Raw genomic sequence first — 19,422 nt, forward strand, 5'->3', positions numbered from 1 at the left:
GTTGAATTGGGGGGCTGGTGCCACGCTTTCCTCCAAGCAGGCTATCAACGACAGTTGATGAAAGAGGCTTCACAGCCTTCAACATTGGGTAGAAAATGATCTTATGTCAGTGTGTTTTGTTGTTGAATTCAATCTTCTTCAGAAAGATGACCTTTGTTTTTTTATAGTTATATGTTTTTAATGCTTTTTTTATTTTGAGCCAAGACTTTTTATATAGTGGTTGTGTGTGGGTTTTATTATGCTTTGTCTGAATGTGAACTTGGCAAATGTTCTCCCTCTGGTTCCTATAGTACATCAAAGCTTTGCTTTACCTTCAGCTGAGAAATCAAGCACTCTTAGAAGGACGTCACAGAAGAAGGTCAGCTCTTAGAAGCAGTAATGGCAAAGAAGTCTTCTGAATCAAAATCATTCAGAATAAGAAATGCGAAAGATAAAACGGACAGCACTCAAAGAAGCCCAGGACTCCAGAACTGAAAAGGAATTAATTTAAAAAATTGCATTCCCAAGATGAAGTGGTAGTGCTTCAATATTCTTAGGAGAAGTTCCTCATACATTTAGTCTTAAACAGCAGCTAGTTGACTAACATTTCACTTTTTAGCTGTAACATACCTGCCCTCACTTTTAAAAGCCCATTTATTCCTCTCTGGACGTGCTCCTAATTGATGAGATTCTGGCCTAATTGAATGTTAGATCATTACTGGATGAAAGCAGCTGTTTGAGGACAGGGAGTAAAAGGAACGATGCACACAAGAATGATCGTCCTGTCAGTAGCCCCACAGGAATTAGCCTAGCATGCTTTAAGCAGGGTGTTTTCAATACAGCCGGCCTAATGAGCGGATTGAAATGCATGCTCATACTCTGAATCTGTATTGGCAGCTAATTGAAAAGTAATTTTAGTCTTCTTCTCTTGGTATACTCACTCATCCGAGGGACGGTCCATACTCAGTGTCTACTGGCCTTAAGCCAAAGCTGGCTGTTATTCTGAAAAATGAAGAGCACCAGAAAATGAGATTTAAACCGTACGTATTGGGCTTTTCCCCCTTTCTCTTCCGCTTTCGAATAGAGTGTTAATTATGATGACGGTCCTATCCTCAGGCCCCATGTCTCAGCAGGTAGTAGCTAATACATGTTCGGCAGCTTCACATCACTCTCTCCTCCCGGCTATGGAATTACAGTGTATTAAAGGCTAAATGTCCCAGAGTCACTTTAGGGTTGTAAAGCTGCCACCCGCTCTGTCTGCCCCCACATTTCCTCTCTCAATTCGCTCTGCCTCACCACTAGCCATGGGCTTGTCCTACCCACAGTGTGAGCACTGATCCCAAACTGTACCAGTGGCCCCCCACCCCTAGTAGATCCTAGTCACAGCAGAGCAGACTTTTAGGGATGTTCCTGTCCCTACAGCCCTTCATCTCCAAAAGGAAGTGGGGGGGAGGTCTGAAGGCAGTGGGGGCCTGACCTGATTTACCGTTATTGCATTTTAATACAGGCGAGTCCCTGATCTCTTGCCGAGTCTTCTCTGGGAACAAGAAAAAAAGGTTCTGCTGCTGCGTATTACCATTTCATCACTTATTCATGTTGGTCTCTAAACAGACAGCGAGGGTGGGAGGCCGGAGCCATTGGCAGCTCCGACCTGAAAGAGATGCCTATTGAGGTCTCTGACATGAGGAAGGGTTTGCGATGTCAGCCGCTTTACCACGACTGTAAATTGGTGATGATTTATTTCAAAGGTGGACTTAAACTGCGGACAAGGGTGTATTTCAAACTGCACAGAGGGGCTCCTCTGAGCGCTACACCGGAACAGTCAAAGTGCATTACAGCCATATTTCAGGCCCACACGAACAGGCATCTGGCACAAGCATTTGGGTCAGGATTCCTCTGGGCAATTTTACTGGGTCTGCCAAGCCCCCAATACCCCTCACATCCTAACAATTGGACGGCATCTTTGCATTACATAAGTCATTCTGAAATGAAGATTTCCAATTAAGTCATTAGAAAGAATTTGGCTTGGTTATTGCAGTAATCACTTTTGCTCAGTACAGTTTTTCTGTGCTGTGTGATGTGCACACCAACGTGGGGAAATTAGGTATAATTGTGCAGACGCATAGTGTATGTCCTATCTCCCACTCTTGCTGTCATTTGTCATCATTTGTATGACATCATTTGAATTACACTTCAGAAAATGAGCTAAACTCATTTAGGAACTTGTCTCAGCTTTTACCTTACCACATGGCTCCATGCACCAATACATAAATTACCTGACTGTGAGGTTTGTTCTCCGACTATGCTTTGTCAATGTGGATTAGCAACACGATCAATAGTAGCCGCCAGTTGGATGAATTAGCTGGATCAGCCCACAAAGTCACGATGTCAAGTAAATCAGGTTAGTGACAGAGGGAGTTCGGTTTTGTGGATGCGACTGAAAAAAAAGTTTTTAATTTGACCTCCTAATAGGCTCATCGTCTAGACAACTAACTTGGCTCTTGTCGGAAAGAATACCACAAGGTGAGTGACAGAAAAGGAAAATGATAAAAAGACACACTTCCACACTTCCTAAAGGAAAGCTGAATGTTGTACAGCGTGAACCTCTTTTCACACTGAACGGGTTATGCGCTGTGCTCACAGCTCACGTCAGTGCAAGTCTCTGTCCACACCACTTGCAGTATGTGCTGTGCTTTCTGGTTGGGAGCAAGGGTTGAGGCACCCTCAGTAGAGAGGGAGGATCTGCAAATGTGCATGGGCTAGCTGGAGACAGCATGTTAGCTTGCAAGTTTATTTCAGAGGCTCTCTGAACTAATTTCAACACTGGAAACCTACAAACCTGGAAGACCAGCTTGGGCCAAAACCTCTTACCATGCTAAACCTTGTACGATAGGTCACAAAAGGTTTTCAGACTGGTGTTGTACAGCTTGTGTTCAGCAACAAATAAAACTAGCCTTTCTTCCATGTTGGAGGGAGGCACCCACTGCTCTCCTATTGGCCTCTGTGAACTTTGACAATGTTTGAAAGCACAATGGAGAATTTTCCATGTTCCACTTCCAGAGAAGTGCTAGGCTGTTGCTACATGGTCACTAGGGGGAAATTGTTTTAGCTAAGGGGTTGCTATTATATTTGATATTTCAGGTGGCTGCTATGGTGTTCCACATAATTGCTTAGTGGTTACTAGGATGTTGTAAGGTGTTTGTCTTGCAGTTGCTGTGGTATTGGACGAGGTTATTATAGCTATGGTGTTGGCAAGTGATTGCTAGTATCCTAGGCAGTTGCTAAGGTGAAGCAAAGTAGTTGGTAGGTAAATGCTATGGTATTTCAGGTGGTTGCTGTGATGCTGCTCAGTGCTCAGGGTGTTTTGCTAAGAGGTAATTTGCAACTAATGTGCATAATGAGCAAACCTAATTATCACATAAGTCCTTTAAAATGAAACGTATAATTTGATGGGTTTTGATCTTCAATTTGACTCAGTCACACAAACTGGAGACCTACTGGCATCATAGCGTGATGAGGTGAGTCCATGACAAGTAAATTAAAAACATGTAGTTCTGATGTTCGATTCAAAAGCAAACATGGATTCTTCTTATTCAGAGTAATGAGAAAACAAACAGAGATGTTCTTATTCTGTTCAGTGTTTCCCCTAAGGGCTAAAAGCACCAGCTCCACAGAGATCTGCTGCAGAGTAAGATATGTGACATGAACTTTATAGATCTGTTTGTCCCCTGTGGTTCACTGAGAAGGAACACATTCAGAAAAATAAGCAGTTGTGTGAAACTATAACCCAGTTCTATATAATGTATAAACTGTTCCTTGTGATTAACTTTCATATTTCCTCATTTCTTGATGACATTTTTTTCTTTCTTCTGTAATTGCAGGCCTTCCCTGTGTTGCTTGGGCACTTCTAAATGTATTATCCCAATTTCCACATGGATCTGTGCTCATTTCTATGGTAATTTCTATGGTAATTTGAACCCTAGTCAAAACATCTAATGATTTATTGGAATGCAGTTGTCGCAGTGGATGCAGTGCTCTGTGCACTTTATCACCCAGTCATGCATGCAGGAGCTGATGGAGACCTGTGTTGTTGATTTTTTTTTTAACTGGTTGCATATTAGATAAGAGTGTGCAGACGATCATTATTAGATTACATTTCTGGATATTAGCTGACAAGTGTAGAAGAGAAATGTTATGTAAAGACTGACTGGTTTCATATTGCATATATGTTGCATTTTGAACATCCTTGTATCTGTTTAAGCTTTGGAGAAAAACATGTAAAGATAAAGTTACTGTACATGAATATGAAAATGTGTGCACCCTGCAAATTTGAATAAATGGGTGCTAAAGCAAAAGATGAGATAGCGTGAATTTGTGACTGTTCCTGCAAATGAAACCACCTGAGTTTACTCTTAGAGCAGTTGATGAAAATCTCCAGCTGTCTTGGCAATGAAGAAAGGAGTTGCACTGTATTGAACCACATTGCCCTCTGTTGGGTGTTCAAAGGAAGTATTCAGGTCCTCTGATTATTCAGGAAGTTTGGAGGCATTCACTTCAAGCTGTGGTATTGTCAGATTGCTTCAGGAACAGGAAATATCATATACTATAATGTACACTATAATAGGATATGATGTATTATTTCATTGACGTCCTAATTGCACATACATTATGGAGAGTATTCGAGAGTGCACTTCCCAAATTGAGATTTACACACTTTATTGCTCCTATTCTGACCATCCGGCCAGTGTTGGGTACAAGGAGTTCTCGTCCTCCTAAATCCCCGCACTGTCTGCTAATGCACATTGGACTGCTGATGAGCAACGTCTGGGGAATAAAAACAGTAAGAAGGAAAAGCATAGCAAGCAAAAGATCCTTTAGGAATTATTGAAGACTGGTGCTGGAATTTAAATAATGGATGAGCTCCTCCTATGAGATAAGGCCAGAATTCCACAGTTACAAGGACAGCAGTGCAGCGAATACTAAGCAAGTCCTATTCTGCTTTCATACAGCCTAAGATCTTATTATGTTGGGGAAGGCTTTGCGGTGCTTCTTCTCCAAGCTCTGACACGAACCACTCTCCTCCCAGTCGCACTCCCCTAGTCTCTCTCGTCCACACCCTGTTTGGTGAATTCGTACAGGCAGAGTTTGTCAGTAAGCATGGCACTTTTGCCCCCTGGATAGCCTGACGGTGCAGGAGGCGGCAGAATGGAGCGGAACAAAGCCGGCGCAGTCGGCTTCTATCGAGAGCAAACACAAACCTCAAGGTTACCGACATTAGGAAGTCTCATTCATGTGGAGAGACTCAGAATTTCTGACAGCTCCACTGAGCCTTGTGTGCTCTCAGTCTCAGTCCTGTCTGCAGTCTTTCATCACGCTACCGTCCATCCCAACAATGACATCAGAGAGGAACAACGGCGATGGCAGGGGTTGCACTGCAGCTCAGTGATGTGCCTGCAGAAAGCGGTAGATCCAGGCACACAAAGCCAACTCCCAGATGGTTCCTTCCAATGTTGACGTTGGGCTGGCTGTGTCTGGGGTGTCTTGTGCATTAAAACCCTTTTTTGTTGGCACATTTCTCTCATTTCTACACAGATCTTCGTCTGCTTGTGCTTGAGGCGGGCACTTGAGGGTGCTAGGTTTTTAGATGGCCCTCAAAGCTCTGGGGCTGCTAATAGGGCACACTGAGCTGTTAAGGAAACTTGTCAGGGTGTCTAATGAAGACAAAGCCATAGGTTTGGGAAAGGAAGATGTGGGTGAAGAAAGGTTAATGTTATATTAATGGAGACCTCTACTGTCCTTGACTGATCCTGGAGGGTTCCCAACTAATCCCTGCTCATTTCTTAACATTGTGATAGAAAGGCCAAGACATTCCAGAAGCAGTTATCCAGGCTTGCAGATAGTCTTCTTACAGCGTGTTCCCGAAGAAAAAAAAACTGTAGAGCTTCCCTTCTGTACACTGGGCACCTCTTTTTTGCATTCACACTTTTCTAGGAGATCTTTAGACGTTCTGTAAGTGCCTGGGCTTGTGCTTGGGCTTCACACCAACGCTGACACCACAGACAGAGCATTTTCACCATTTCAGCCTTTCAGGACGTTTTACTGCTACAAGTGTGTGAAACCCAAGAGAATAGGTGTTAAGTCGTGTTTTAGCATTAGTCACAGTGCGTGGACCTATTATTAGCTCAGCTATCGATAGTTTGCATGACTAAACTTTTAACAAAACTTTTTCATCATATGTTTCCTGAAAATAAAAGGATGAATTATTTTTAAACCAAAACTAATAAAAATATTACCTGTTATTTTGTGTAAGCCCTTTAGCCTGTACACTGCGTGGCTTTACAGCATTACTAGGATACCTCTTTTTCTCTCCATCTCTTGCTCTCAGTCCTACACAGGCCATTTCCCCCAGACCTAAGCCGGAGATGATAAAGAGACAAACTATTAGCTTCATTGATAACTGTCCGATCATGACAGCTGAGGCGTTCCTCCGTAAAGTTATAAAAATATCAGAGATGTTGCTGCTTTCTGGTTTTTGACAGGTTAAAATCTGTCATCCTCCCTTGAGCGATGCTATGAAGGAAAAGGACTAACCTAGTTTCCTCATGTCAGCACAGTTTTCGGCTATACTACAGAGACAGAAATCCAGATGTTTAGATCATTCATTATCGGTCCATATGTTTGTGGACACCCCTTCTAATAAATACACTACATTCGATTGCCCCCATTGACCATTTAGAGATCTAAAGAACCTTCATATGACATAAAGGTTCTTCACTCACACACACACCCCTATTACTCTACAACATAGTCCTTTATGGAACCATACGTGACTCTTATATGGTATCACTCAAAAAGCATTTGAAGCACCTTTTTTTTTAACAGTGTACCATTAAATACTGCAACAGGTTACATACACAAGACTGCTGATTAATACTAATTTCTAATTAGAAGTTGATAGAAGGAATCAGAATCGCAACAGTCCAATTTCAGTAAACACTAATTGAAACATTCATTTGTGAAATTGAGTGAAACTGGCAAACCTGTGTGTGAACTGAACCACGTCAGATACAAACAGAAAAAATACAGAGCAGCACAAACACATCCACATTTTATGCTCTAAGTAGAGTAAAATGAGCTGCTAGAAGGACGGAAATAAAAAAAATAAGTGCAACTGGAAAGGAGTCCTGTTTCTATCTCAATTTATATGTAAATCTCAGTAAATTACTGGCCATATGCTGTTCCTCATTTACAGTTCTACAGAATTCATTCATCCAAGAGAGCTTCAGTATGAGAATCCATCATCAGTAGGATTGCTCTCAGCTGAAGTGCTACATCTGAGGTTGGAGCCACTATCCATCTGGCCTAACCATGCTGCTTGGGTATTGCTCCCCAGTGGTGGAGAACTGGAATCGATGATGAGGAAAAGCAAGATGCCGTAACACAATTAGGGACATTTAGAGTGACAAATGACAAATAAAGAGGCGTCTACTATAAATCCTAGTTGTTAGTTCTTCTAGTTCTTCCCTGTCTCCCTCCAAACTTGGCCCTATCCCCATAAGTGATCAGTTTTGAACTTGAAATGTACTAGTGTAATTAGTGACTAGTGTAATTTACTGCATCTTTGATGGGAAGAGTGTTGTTAACAAAGATTATGCACATCATGCAGCCAAAAATACAGTAAAGGTAGTAACTCAAAGGTTAAACATCTAATCTGCAATGGATACTGTACGCATTTTACTCACAACATGCAACACAGAGCAAAAATACAAACTGCACTCGAATCTAAAGTGAAAGTTGAGGATTAGCGTCTGCTCTCACAGTTCACTTGAAATACTTCATCTAATGAACTCACCTCATGAATTCAAAAGAGTAACTAATGAAGTACAAGGCATGAAAATGGCACTTAAACACAGTAATGGAGAACTCATTTTTAATTATCCTTTCAAATGAATAGGGCACAATAGAAAAAAATTGTGGAGTAAATAAATAAAGTAAATAAATTAATTTAAAAGTATTAAAAAAAATTAACGGTGCCCTGGCTATTGTGCTGGTCTTCCAGTGTGCCATTCCTAAAAAGACTGATAGATAATCATACAAGAAAATATGCTTAATTATTGTTATTTCTATAATCAATAGACCTATTTACAATATTTCATTCTATCACTAGAAACTTGAAGGCAGAGGCAGACATAACATTTTGTGTATGAGATTTAACTCAACAAAAACAGAAAACCAAAGAAATCAAAACTGGATACTAAAACAAACAAGACATTAACAATAATGTACACAATAAAATGCAAACAAGACAGGCTAACACTCCATGAACTGACATGCAAACACTGACCACTAAACCAAAGGGACTACTTATACACAGACACTGACAAGGTACACCTGGGGAAGATAACGAGAGGGCAGGGCTACAAAGGAGGCACAGGAAGGAACATTAATGAATAGACAAGCCATGTGCTGAAGACATGGGGCACATGGGGAAAAACGAACAGACAGAAGGAAAGCAAAAGAAACAGAGCAGTGTGATAAACTCCTACATGTACTTGTAGGACTTGTTTAGGGTTTATTTTAAGTGTTTTGTTTTATTGATTAAATTAAAACTATTTTCTCATATTTTATGTTATAATCTTTGTTCTACAGTACACTTTTCACAAAGTTTTGCATCACTGCTCATCACATTACATACACTCTGTACATAAGGACACTCAAAAAGGTGCTGTGTTTTTAGAAAAGTTTTTAAAGCGTAAAATCTTTGTAAATCTGGAAACTTTAGCCTTTTTAAAAGACTTTCAATCCAGGTTCACTTTGGGTTTTTTTTATCGCTCTGTATTGATTACTCTTTAATAGTCATAATCTGCCTGATTGCCTAAACTGCCTTGGACAGGACCTGTGGACAGTTACCAAGCCAAATATAACTGTATTTGTTCACCAATTAGGAAAAAAATACTTTTTTATTTTTAAATGAATTTATTTCAAAGTGTAATTGAAGTGTTTAATTGTGTCTTTGGGAACACATGTATAAAGCATTGCATCAACCATTGGATTAATAAGTAATACATCAAAACAATCATAGAATCAATTCAGAATACAATAGAAATCAAGAGGCAAAGCTTAATAAAACTAAGCTGTAACTACAAATGTGATTTTTCACATCTTAGAGAAGAGGTGTGGGACTCTTGTGGGGCTAAATTTCCACTTATGCTCACCTGCTATCACACATTATCTCACATTAAAACAGTTTAAATAACACAACTCGGCAGCTACCACACCTAATCCTTACTTTAAGCCCTGGTAAAAATAGAGCTAGGAATGCGGAACATCTACAGTAGAGTTAGGGAGATTGAGAGAGGATTATCCAGGTGGTTAGTTAGTGGCTAAGTGCATGTGCTGGAAGGAAGAAAGACTTTGAATTGTTTAGGCACTTTTAACCACATTTGGCTCTAGTTTCTCTGTAGTCCTGGGTGATATGATGCAGGGATGAACAACTTTAAGCCGGCCAGTGAACACAGGGATGGGATATACAGTATGTGTGTGTGTACACACTTGTTCATGCATGTTGAAGTAATTTAACTTCTCCTTTGGCTCATTCTCATGTTGGCAGGATCATGTGCTGACTCAGTAAATGAGCCACAGTTTGCAATGTACCTAATTATTACACTTAACTATGTGCACTCAAGCTTTTTGCATAGGGCCAGCATTAAAGGGCCCATGTCATGGAAAACTGCTATTGCCTTGCTGATTAAAATTGTGGCATTCCTTCTGCATATGGTAATACAGATCATATATGGAAATCACATCTGCAGAAACAGCTCACTTTGAAACCACTACTCTTGTGGTGTCATAAAAACTCCTATTCAGCATACAGCAGATAACCTCACCCATTAATGTTAAAATTATTAGATGTGTTTCAGCCTGCGCTGCTTTTTGACTAAGATACAATACAGGACAGCCAAATAAGGGCTAATGAGACATAACATTAGCACCACTGATAGGTGAAGTGAAAAACATAGATTATCTTCATCTACAGTGGCATCTGTCAAGGGGTCGGATTTATTAGGCAGCAAGTAAACAGTCGGTTCTTGAAGGTAATGTGGTCAAAGCAGTAAAATGGTCAAGCAAAACAATCTGAGCCACTTATAATAACAATAACCATGTTGTGATTCTAGATGACTGGGTCAGAACATCTCCAAAATGGCAGGCAGGTCTTCTGGGGTGTTCCCGGGATGCAGTGGTTAGAACCTACCATAAATGCTTCAAGAAAGGACAACTGGTAAACTCACAACCGGGTCACGGGTGCCTAAGCCTCACTGATGTGATTCATGGAGGCCCCATCTCACAACTTACTGGATGTAAATAATCTGCTACTACCGTTTTCGTGCCAGATGCTACAGGTTGCCTTCAGAGGTTTTGTGGAGTGCATGCATCGAATAGTCAGATCTGTTGTGGAGACACACAGGGGGGTGAATGGTACATGGATGGTAAAATATAGAAAACAAGATACATGTATGAGACAAGCATTGTGTTCTTGATTAACCACAAATGCCACAGCTACCCAAAAATAAATGTAGCATACACTTACACAAGCACACACAAACAATATACCGTGCAAACCTCAAACTGTTTCAAACATAAATTATCACCATGTCCAGAAATTCAACATAATGTTAACTAAAAACAGAAATTTGCTATGGAATGTAAAAATGGACCATCAATTTAGCCCTGTCAAACAGCATGAATCCTGAAAGAAATGTATAATGCATCTACAAGCTAAGCCAAAAAAAGCAAGTAGATATCACAGGCAAGCATGAACTGGAAACGACAAGCCGTATAAAAAAGCACAGCTCCTTTAATGGGAACTACAGTCTATATCTCCTAGCAGATGGCCAAACCTTATAATATAACCATTAAGTAATCCCTGGCCATTTTATGACGCTGTCCTCAATTCAAATGTTGGCAATGCAGAGTAAAATTAAAGTACTTATCTGACAGTGTGGCCGGCCCATAACCCCATGTAACACAAGATTAGTTTCCATCCGATATGATGCTCTGGGTGCGCTTAACAGATCAAATTTCATTCAACTTGATTGTCTTAATGGTGCTTTCACAATGATGACTCCACAGTGCAGTGGGTTCTGCTGTGCTGAAAGGTGATTAAAATGGTAAGGGGATCCAGTCTTTTTGGTGTCTTGATAGAAGCAACAACCTTTAAAGGTTTGAAGATACTAACCTTTCCAGTTGAAATCTGCAGTTTTACGGTGGAGTATGGAAAATGGGAAGATCAAAGGGCAGACGTCTGTCCTGACATTTGATGGGAAAAAGTAAGACATCGTCTGTATCTGAAGACAAAATATGAGCATACCACTACAACCTATGCTGTAGGCCACAGTCTGCTCTCTCCCAAAATGTGACCTAGATTCTTCAGCAATGGTTTTACAGTCATGTGAAAAAAGTTCCACATCACCCCATGAAAAACGTTGTCTTTTTTCATATATTTCAGATTTTTCATTTGATCTTCTACCACACCAGCCACTGGCCTCACCAGATTCATTAACACGCCAAAATCCATGTTCATGAGGTCCTGAGGCCCTCTACATCTACAAACAAGTAAATATGTGTGAATAATATACATAAAATGGTACATGAAACAAAATGTAAATGTAATTTTATGACACAGAACCTTTTTTAGGATATCCGGCAAAACTAGACTTGCCTGGTTTTGGTTAATTATTTATATTGAAACAATATCCATCGTGCTGACATACTTTTAAAATAGTTTAGGTAAATATCTAAGACACTAGGCTGTTCCTAACAGCATTAAAACATTCAGGGTGTGATCCTCCTAATATTTTCTGCCATAAGTAATTAGGTTTGCCAATAGGTATTAGGTTTCTCCATCAGATTGAGTCTGAGGTAAGCCTTGCATACTTTATATCACTGTGAATATTTTCCTTCAAATTGTCAATAGAAAAGTCCCTGGAAAAATACTACTGTTAATATATACTGCTGTGAGGGGGAAATAATACTGCTGTGAGGGGGAAACCATCCACTGGTCATTATACTTGTACAATCAATACAATAAAAAAGTGTTTGGCTGCAATGCATTGTAGCATATCATAAATGTAGGGGTGGGTACAAATAAATCAATAAATGTAAATATATTTTTAAAATATACTTAATAAATTGTATTGGTAATCTAGTAATAGTAGTATTTTTTATATTTGTTTCATATTATTGATAATAATAATAATAACATGTTTTTCATATGCTGTTATATATTTTTTAAAATAACAAGTAGACCAGTGCTCACAAATGACCCCTTAAGCCAGACAACCAGACACTATAATGATTTGCCTGCAGCTGGCCCCGCCCACTGTAAGCCTGTAGCTGCTCTGGGATTTAACTTGTCCACTTGATTCTGGTCAACACACGGTCATCATTTAAGGTAAGAAACAAATGTCTGTAAGGTGAACTTACAGTTTTATATACACCAGCTGTCTGTTTTAAACATACAAGAAGATTAGGAGTACTAGCCTGATAATGTTGATGTTATCAAAATTGCACAGTTTAAATGAGCGAGGTTTCTTTTTAGTGGTTTTTTTAGTCTCTTAAATTTCTGACTTCTGTGCCTGAACTAGAAAAGCAAACCGTAAAGCTCAGTGTCTGATCAAATTCACAACCGCACTCTAACTTACTGCATCTTTTTCGTACCTCACCCTGCACAGCTTCATGTAAGGGTGATTATCTGTGACTGGCACGCGTCTCACCTAAAACTTGATGAAGAGTCCAGCTCCGGAAGAGTGATATAAATAGAGATAGGCAGTGAGTGAGGGTGATCAGGTGAGGCCACAGTACGATAAGATTCTATGGCCATGGCGATTAGATCTATCAGGTGCCAAAGGTCCACTTGGGATTTGTGCTGTGTGCCAAGAGCAGCTCCAGCTCCAGCACTAAGTTTCAGGACACAGGCATGTTTTAATCCACACCTGTATTCAGACAAGCTCCCTCCACCTGTACTGGAACTGGTCCGCCTGTAGGTTCAAACTGTTTAAGCAGCTAACCTAAAATCGTCTCCAAGTAAAATGAGTGTTTTGCATAGGAACTGAAGTTTATAGGCACTATTCTTGTCTTTTTCTGATCATTTTGATCTAAACTGCAAAGCCAAAGTGGAAAGATGAGAGGAGTGAGATACAGCAAAGCAATCCAGAGGCTAAACTAACGGAGCAGGATTAAATAAAAACCCCTTTACAAAAGAAATGAGAAAGTAAATGTAAATGAGTCTTATATTATTAGTATTATACAAAGTATTATAATTTGTACAAAATTGTTCCTATGTATGGAACAAGTTACCACCCACCAGTGGACACTGCAGACAGTACTAGCCAATCCTAATGTAGGAGGGTGGTGCTTGTCAGAAAATGGGTGGGTGGAAAAGCAGCAATGCCAGTGATAGGCAAAGATGAGCTGGGCATCTGTGGGTCCTGGCACATGAGGGCTAATGGGATATGGGCTCAGGCTCCCCTGCACCCAGACACCCTAGTCAACCTCCACACCAATGTCCCATTTCCACCAATCCGTAAGTCTTCATTTTTGCATTATTACTTTGCAGTTTCCAGAAGTGAGTAGTAGCAATTTCCATTTAGCTTAAGTTTAAGATCTTGGTCCATCTTGGTTCTCTTGGTTCAGCACCTGGACAGCTTTGCTTTCATCCAGAGGATGTGAGGGTGTGTTTTGATACTAAGTTGTTTCTGGTGGCTACTTGAGCTGTTATGCAACTGAGGTTTGAATTGTTTGTCATAAATGAGGATGGTTTTAAACTGCTGACTTTGTGCATTTGGAAAGAGTGTGACCTCACTATGTTTTAGTCCAATGGCCGCCAACCAAGAGCGCACCTTCATCGCCATCAAACCGGATGGAGTTCAGAGAGGGCTTGTTGGAGAAATCATCAAGCGTTTTGAGCAGAAAGGATTCAAGTTGGTGGGCCTGAAGTTACTCCATGTAAGTTAAAGGACTGGTCATTTCATTTTTTAGCTGCAGATTAGACCTGACCTGTTGGTTGCTCTTCATGTTTTGCATGTTTTCATGTCCCAATATCTGCATATTGGAATTATAGAGGGCTCTTGGGATTATTTGTCTGCTTATGGTTAGCTTGCACTAGCTCACAATCAGTGGGTATATGCATATATGTCACATGCATTATGTAAAATGTGCAAAAACAGGACAGTGCTTGACCTTCTACAGCATACAGAGAAGTTGTTAGGTTAATTCTAAAGCCTATTCTTAGCTGTTGCACTTCTTAAGGTGAGTGCCACCAAGGCTTGATCCCTCCTTTCCTGTGTGGCTCCTAAGTCAGAGTTAAACACATTATTAGTACTAAACCTACATTCCATAACTGCAGTATATCCTCATATATCAACAGGCTGCTGTGCTCCACTCAGAATAGGCCTAAGCCTGTCTAGACCTGCCAGACTTGCTGACATATGTCTGTGCATTAACCACAAATGTACTTTTTTTAGCAAGAGCCAAATCAGACAGATCGGACACCACAGATCTATGGTGCATGTATGTTGCAAAGTGCTTCTGAAACCAGTTACAGCTAAAACTGTTGTGAATGCAGTGCACTGATATATGTATAATATGCAGCAATGTCCTGTTTCTTTAAGTTTATGTGTGTGTGTGTGTGTGTGTGTGTGTGTGTGTGTGTGTGTGTGTGTGTGTGTGTGGTGCAGGCCAGTGAGGACATTCTCAAGCAGCACTACAGTGACCTGAAGGACAGGCCATTCTTCCCCGGCCTTGTCAGTTACATGTCCTCTGGCCCTGTGGTTGCCATGGTGAGAGGGTTAATCTATTTATACTGCTTTCCTGTCTCTAAGAAGCAGCAGTCCGATTGAAGCACACTTTAAATCACAATCAATGAATGTGAAGCCATTAAATGACATATATACTTATTATTATTATTATTATTATTGTTATTCTCACTGTTGAAAAAAAACATCATAACTCCAGGATGTTAACTTTGGTAAAGAATGGAGAACAAAGCATTCTTCACAATGAATGTAATTTAATATTTAATATAACAATATTGTGTATTAATATTGTATTTATATCAGTCCATTCTAATGAAATTTTGACGCAGTGTGAAGTGCAGGTGGTGTAAAACATTTAAACAATTCAAAGATGAAAATACAAGTTTTTCCCCCAAAGGGGTTCTTTGAGCAATGCCATAGATAAATACACTATATGGACAAATGTATTGAGACGACTTCTGCTTTTCTTTATCCTGCTTTAGTTGGAGTAACTGTCTCTACTGTCCAGGCTAGGCTAGGCTTTCTACTAGATTTTGGAGCATTGCTATGAGGATTTGATTGCATTCAGCAACAATAACATTAGTGAAGATGGGGATATGAGGAGGAGGAAGTGAGGATACTGGATGATCACCATCCCAACTCATCCTAAAAGTATTGTATGGAGCGCCTTCATTCCAGAGAACACAGCTCCACTGCTCCACAGCTCAGTGCTGGGGGGGCTTTATACCCCTCTAGCCAAAACCTAATATTAGGCATGATGCTAATGGGTTCATAATGATCTGCCTCAGAGGTTTATTGGCAATGCTTCTCTACAGGGACACATCTGTGACAGCAATGAGTGCAACTTAAAGTACCTGAATGCTACTTTCATCAGAAGTGATGAAATTGATTCTTTACCAATGTTCAGGTTCTTCATGCTTTCAAATATGGTTCATCATGGAAGCAAAAATAGTGCTTCTTTAATGGCATCATTTAAATAACTTTTTGAAGCTGCTTTATTTTCAGAGGTGTTTTCTCTTCTACTGTCTCAGGTTTGGGAGGGGTGTAATGTGATAAAAACAGGCCGAGTGATGCTCGGGGAGACTAACCCTGCTGATTCTAAGCCTGGGACAATTCGAGGTGACTTCTGCATCCAGGTTGGCAGGTAAGATTTGATTGTGCTGTTAATCTGCTGATCTGCAGTTAGACATTAAAGTCTGGAAGAGTTTGTAGGCTCAGGAAAGTTTCAGTTTTGAAAGCCTTAAAAGTCACATCAGCTTTTTGCTCAGAGGAAAGTTAATCTTCCTACAAAGGTGTGAAAATAGAGAAGTCACAAGCTTTTTCCAACTTCCCCCCTCATAATCCTGATAATCAGTAATGACGTATGATGTGACACCTCCATTATTCATGCTGTGCAGGGTTTTGCTGAGAAATTACATTATTCTCTCTTTCAGGAACATCATCCATGGGAGTGATTCTTTAGACAGTGCCAACACTGAGATCGGTCTGTGGTTTAAACCAGAGGAGCTCTGTGACTACACTAAATGTCATGACAGCTGGATCTAGAAGATTTTCCCCTCCCCTTTCTCTTCTCCTGATATCCTTCACTTTTTCCAGTTCCAATCAAATTGTGGACAGTATTTTTTCTCTGTTTTCTTGAGTCTGTTTTCATAAAAACCACAAAACATCATTTTATCATTTTTAAAGCTTTTTATAGAATATTTTGCGCACTGGGAAATTAGTATGATAGTCCATTTTAAATGTAACATGTAACTGGGAGGTTATTCAAAGTTTTCATCTGCAAATAAATGTAATTACAGAACACATATCAGCTTTGTTTATCAACATCATTATTGAACAGAACTTTAGATACTTTTCTCTTAAAACAGCTTCAGTCACTTTATTATTAATGGTGTATAATAATGGTACTTCTATAGGCCCACATTGATATACAATTCTGTCTGTCTTAGTACTGACATGGATACACCATGCAAGCAGCACCACAGTGTTTAGAAACATGTACAGAGTCGTATACAGTAGTATATTGAACTTGTGCTGAAACACCAGTTGGGTGTACTTTGTAAAGTGGATTAAAAATAGGAATATCATAAGCTGTAGTATAAAATCTAGTTATTGGTTGATATCTTTATATAAAAAACAACATGCATGTTTTATTTCTCTTGCAATTATAAGTCCAGATATTTGTCTCACTTTGTAAAAATAAACAAACAAACAAACAAAACATTTGGAAATATAATCTGTACATGCAGGTTCACAATAATCTGAAATTAAACACAGACTACATAAAGTATAGTGCATACACTACATGGAAAGTGCAAAACAGTGAGCCAAGCTAAATTAAAAAAAACAACAAAAAAAAAACAAGCAGATTTAAATATCACAATTTCAACTTTCAGTAATACTTTCTGATGACCTGCATGGGCTGGTTACTTATGGTTTTTTATCCATATCTATTTATTTAAGGTGTTAAAATTCAGGATTATTTGAAATTCAGCATTACTTCCCATTTGGTAAATCTGGTGCAATTTAATCCTACAACTGAATGTATGTACGTTTGCTAAAGAGTACAAGCACTTTGCAACTGGGTTTTCATTTATTGATATTACAAACCAAGGAAGCATACGGTGATGCAATACATGCAATCAACACTCTCTTTAATAATCATTATAAAACTATCTTCATTATCAACTCTAATAACGACTCTAAAAGTGGAAAACTATAGTACTTTTGCCATATTATTTTATGCTATTTGTGCTATTTATTGTTATAACCCACTCATTCTTGAAGAGAAATTCCACCCTTTTTATAGAGGTTTTGATGCACTATTCTGTAGAAACTTGCAAAGTCAAAAATAAAAACCAGATGCTGAAGCATTTAAACATGACCTCACAGAAAGCTACAGTATTTCTCTGATGTTGTCGCGATAGCTCCCCCTTCTGGCCTCACATCGTACTGCGAAGGGTCATGGTCATGTACTCAACAGTGACATTTGGAACTTGTCAACCTCCTCCAGGCTCTGCCTCTTACCTGACTATAATAATTGGACTCTGGGACCTGATTCTTGAGCTTGCTGGATCTCTCTACTTCGCAAAGTCTCTGATTAATTTACTTGAGTTCTGAGCTGTGGTTCTCTTGGTTTTGGTTCCTGTGTAGTTGACCCTTTGCTTTGGGCTTTGGTTTAGAGCTTGAACTGCCTGTTATGGACCTGTATGCCTGTGTTCCAAGCACCTCCCAGTTTTAAAGACCCTGACTGTTAATTTACACAATTTAAAACTGAGTCTGTAAGTTTTTTTGCAATGATCAATTAGCAAGCCCCCCTGAATGAATCTGTTTAGGGTCTTCCTGACTGAATTAGACAGAAATGTTAAAGAACTTGGTGAAATTCTCCTTCAAGAATAGTTCATTTGAAAGATTTGTCTACTTGTGCAAATACTGGACCCTAAAACTGGTCCTAATCTTGCAATCAGTGTCTGACAAACTTGGTCCACAGAGTTTATTTGCTTTTAATAATCCCATCACTTTCACATACGGCTGCATTAGTTGCTTATATTTTACCTGGCTGGATGGTTTTAGTGCACTCTTATCTGAGCAGACCCAGTCTTTCTTTTTTTAAGCACACATCAGAGCAGTACGTGTACAGATGGCATCGCAAATCAAATGACGTGTACTGTAAGGTCTGAATAAGGGAGAGGTCAGATGCTTTGTTTTTCACTCTCTCATGCCTAGAGGGGCATGGTCTGTGCACAACAGGAAATGAAAGTGTTTCTCCTCAAAGAGCTCTGACACGGTAGGTTCAAAACGTAAGCGCTATAAAGTACTGGCAGGAGTAAAAAGGACACACCTCTGTCCTGGACAGCCAACTGAGCAGATAAGCTAGACCCTGGTGGGAGCCTCACGTCTCGCTGCATCATTTCTCCACTGACGCCGCTCAAGGGTTGAGCCATGGTACGAGCCCACAGGTTTTTATTTTGTCCACGGGCCAGGCTGGAGTCTAGAACTGCATGGCTCCCTGAATTTAGTGATTTAGTGCCCATCTGGAACTAAAGCCATCACAGAAGCAATAAGGGAAGAGTAAATCTCGAAGTGTTCAGTAGAGCCACGGAGGCTGAGGAGTTTTTCAATGAGATCCCGCACTCCTCCAGTGCACCCAAAATACTCTCTGTCCTGCTGAAGATGGTACATGAAGAGTAGAAAATTGGCAGAATGGGGTCAGTCCAACATGGCATCCAGCTGGTCAGCAAGATCATCAAACATGTTCCCAATGTCGTCCAGAATGTTGCCTGCTGACTTCACTGTGTAAACGTCACTGTGACAGGAAAGAAAAGGGCATGAAGAAGGTCACTGTTATTGTTCTTACATCCAGTAATTTGTGTATAGCACACAGTATGTATCAATAAGAATTAAATCATGTGTTTTGGTGCCTTTCAAAGTGCTGCTTTCGCTTTTGATAGAGCTGGTGTGTGAGTGGACACAACTAGAAAGACAGTGAGGAAATTGCTGAACATGTGCTTAAATCGAGAAGACATGAGGGCTGTTTGTTTTAAAGCAGGAAGAGCGTGTCATCATTACACCAGCTGTCTGTTCCCACAGGGCTACGATATTTATACATCGTTCCTGCCTTTAATATCAC

The 19,422-nt window shown here is 39.9% G+C and overlaps 2 protein-coding genes across 3 annotated transcripts in view; one reads left to right on the plus strand and one right to left on the minus strand.

Moving 5' to 3' along the window:
* The first annotated feature begins 13,490 nt into the window (after positions 1-13,490).
* On the plus strand, positions 13,491-16,337 carry nme2a (NME/NM23 nucleoside diphosphate kinase 2a). The gene is made up of 5 exons (XM_072667233.1): positions 13,491-13,561; positions 13,851-13,983; positions 14,715-14,816; positions 15,824-15,936; positions 16,226-16,337. Exons 1-5 carry the CDS (start codon positions 13,491-13,493, stop codon positions 16,335-16,337), a joined length of 531 nt encoding a protein of 176 aa, XP_072523334.1.
* A 2,587-nt stretch (positions 16,338-18,924) lies between these two features.
* caskin2 (CASK interacting protein 2) overlaps positions 18,925-19,422 on the minus strand; it is a 61,400-nt gene continuing 60,902 nt past the window's right edge. For both annotated transcript variants that reach the window (XM_072666880.1, XM_072666879.1), the window contains one exon: positions 18,925-19,098. In XM_072666880.1, the coding sequence (XP_072522981.1) occupies positions 19,002-19,098 (97 nt within the window). In that variant the 3' untranslated portion in view covers positions 18,925-19,001. The remainder of the gene's footprint in view (positions 19,099-19,422) is intronic.

This window comes from Salminus brasiliensis, chromosome 22, assembly GCF_030463535.1.
Source record: "Salminus brasiliensis chromosome 22, fSalBra1.hap2, whole genome shotgun sequence".
Lineage (NCBI taxonomy): Eukaryota > Metazoa > Chordata > Actinopteri > Characiformes > Bryconidae > Salminus > Salminus brasiliensis.

What these genes read in the sequence shown, in the direction of transcription:
- nme2a (XM_072667233.1), top strand. Translation starts at nt 13,491, where the DNA reads ATGGGCTCAGGCTCCCCTGCACCCAGACACCCTAGTCAACCTCCACAC. An exon ending in TGTCCCATTTCCACCAATCC is followed by an intron (nt 13,562 to 13,850) that starts GTAAGTCTTCAT and finishes ACTATGTTTTAG; the next exon opens with TCCAATGGCCGCCAACCAAG. An exon ending in TTCTGCATCCAGGTTGGCAG is followed by an intron (nt 15,937 to 16,225) that starts GTAAGATTTGAT and finishes TCTCTCTTTCAG; the next exon opens with GAACATCATCCATGGGAGTG.